This window comes from Charadrius vociferus, unplaced genomic scaffold, assembly GCF_000708025.1.
Source record: "Charadrius vociferus isolate BGI_N301 unplaced genomic scaffold, ASM70802v2 scaffold817, whole genome shotgun sequence".
NCBI classification, from domain to species: domain Eukaryota; kingdom Metazoa; phylum Chordata; class Aves; order Charadriiformes; family Charadriidae; genus Charadrius; species Charadrius vociferus.
Window position 1 is genome coordinate 9,831 of NW_009649164.1, and position 1,936 is coordinate 11,766.

Here is a 1,936-nt window from a genome sequence, read left to right on the forward strand (position 1 = left end):
GGGGGGGCATTTGGGGGTGCAGGGGGTCCCCCAGTGCTGCCCTATGGGGGTCCCATCGCTGTGGGGGTCCTTGTGGGGGTCCTGACACCCGTGTGGGCTCTTATGGGGGTCTTGTCACTGTGTGCAGGCCTGTGGGGGTCCCATGGCTCATGTGGGTGCCTATGGGGGTCCCATCCCCACATGGGGACCCATGGGGGTCCAGTCACCTGTGGGGTTCCTCATGAGGGTCCCATCTTTGTGTGGGGACCTGTGGGGGTCCCGTTGCCTTGTGGGTGCCTGTGAGGGTCCTGACACCCGTGTGGGTGCCTGAGGGGGGTCCCGTCACTCATGTGGGTGCTCATGGGGGTCCCATGCCCATGTCAGGGTCCATGGGGGTCTTGTCATCTGTGTGGGGACCTGTGGGTGTCCTGTCACCTCTGTGGGTGCCCATGGGGGTCTTGACACCTGTGGGGGTCCTCATGGGGGTCCCATTCCTGTGTGGGATCCTGTGGGGGTCCCATTGCCTTGTGGGTGCCCATGAGGGTCCTGACTCCCCCTGTGGGTGCCTGTGTGTGGTCCCGTCACCCGTGCGGGTTGTTGTGGGGGTCCTGTCACTCATGTGGGTGCCCATGGGGGTCCGGTGCCCATCTCAGGACCCATGGGGGTCCTGTCATCCATGTGGGGACCCGTGGGGTGCCCTGTCACCTGTGTGGGTGCCCATGGGGGTCTCGGCACACTCATGGGGATCCTGTCACTGTGTGGGGACCTGTTGGGGGTCCTATTGCCTTGTGGGTGCCCATGAGGGTCCTGACACCCGTGTGGGTGCCTGGGGGGGGTCCCATCACTCGTGTGGGTGCCCACGGGTGTCCTCATAGGTGTCCTGTCACTGGTGTTGGGGCCTGTGGGGGTCCTGGCAGGTAACACGTCTCCTCGTCCTCTCTGTCCCTATTCCTGGGTGTTTCTCATCCCCCTCTCCCCATCCTGGTGTCGGTCTCTGTCGTGTCCCTTCTGTGGCCTGGCTGTGTCCCCCCACCGCGTCCCCTCCTGTGTCCCCCCCTCCCTGGCACAGGCGGTGGAGCAGAAATCCTCGGCGCAGCTGCTGGGGGCCTGGGGGCTGGAGGACGTGGACCATGTCTTCACGGAGGAGGACTATCACACCCTCACCAACTACAAGGCCTTCAGCCAATTCATGAGGTGGGGCTGGGGGGGGGACACCCTGAGGTCCTGGGGGGCACCTTGGGGTCCTGGGGGGGTCCCTCTGGGTGCTGGGGGACACTTCAGGATGCTGGTGAGGGTCTTTTTAGGGCATCTCGGGGGGGTGGGGGACACTTCAGGGTCCTGAGGGGCACCTCGGTATCCTGGAGGGTCCCTCTGGGTGCTGGGGGACACTTCAGGGTGCTGGGGGACACCTGGGGAGGGTGTAGGGGCACCCTGGGGTGCTGGGGGCCACCCCAGCGTCCTGGGAGGCTGTCCCTCTGGGTGCTGGGAGACTCCTCAGCGTCTTGGGGGGCTACAGGGCCACCTTGGGGTGCTGGGTGGCACCTCAAGGTCCTCAGGGTTCTCTCTGGGTGTTTGTGGGGATGCTTTTAGGGCAGCTGAGGGTGCTGGGGGGTACCCTCGGGGTGTTGATGGGGGGGGCTGTGGCGACACAGGGCTCCTGGGGGACCATGGGGACATCCTGGGGGCGTGGGGGGGCACCCCGGGGGGAAAGAGGGCTGTGGTGAGCATCAGTGGTCCCTGAGGTCCCCTGTTCCCCCCTGGACACCTGAGGTCCCTTGTTCCCCCTGGACACCGGGGTCCTTGGGTGCCCTGGAGGCGTGGGTCCCCAACCCACCTCCCTCCCTCCCTCCTCGCCAGGCCCCTGATCGCCAAGAAGAACCCCAAAATCCCCATTTCAAAGATGATGACCATCCTGGGGGCCAAATGGCGGGAGTTCAGCGCCAACAACCCCTTCAAG

The 1,936-nt window shown here is 65.5% G+C and overlaps 1 protein-coding gene across 1 annotated transcript in view; it reads left to right on the top strand.

The window, feature by feature from the left end:
• The window catches only part of LOC104289445 (chromodomain-helicase-DNA-binding protein 3-like), a gene marked incomplete at its 5' end in the record, with an annotated part of 15,430 nt that overhangs the window by 3,275 nt on the left and 10,219 nt on the right, over nucleotides 1-1,936 (top strand). Inside the window, 2 exon segments of the mRNA XM_009888381.1 lie at nucleotides 897-1,173; nucleotides 1,837-1,931. Coding sequence (XP_009886683.1) covers nucleotides 897-1,173; nucleotides 1,837-1,931 — 372 coding nt within the window.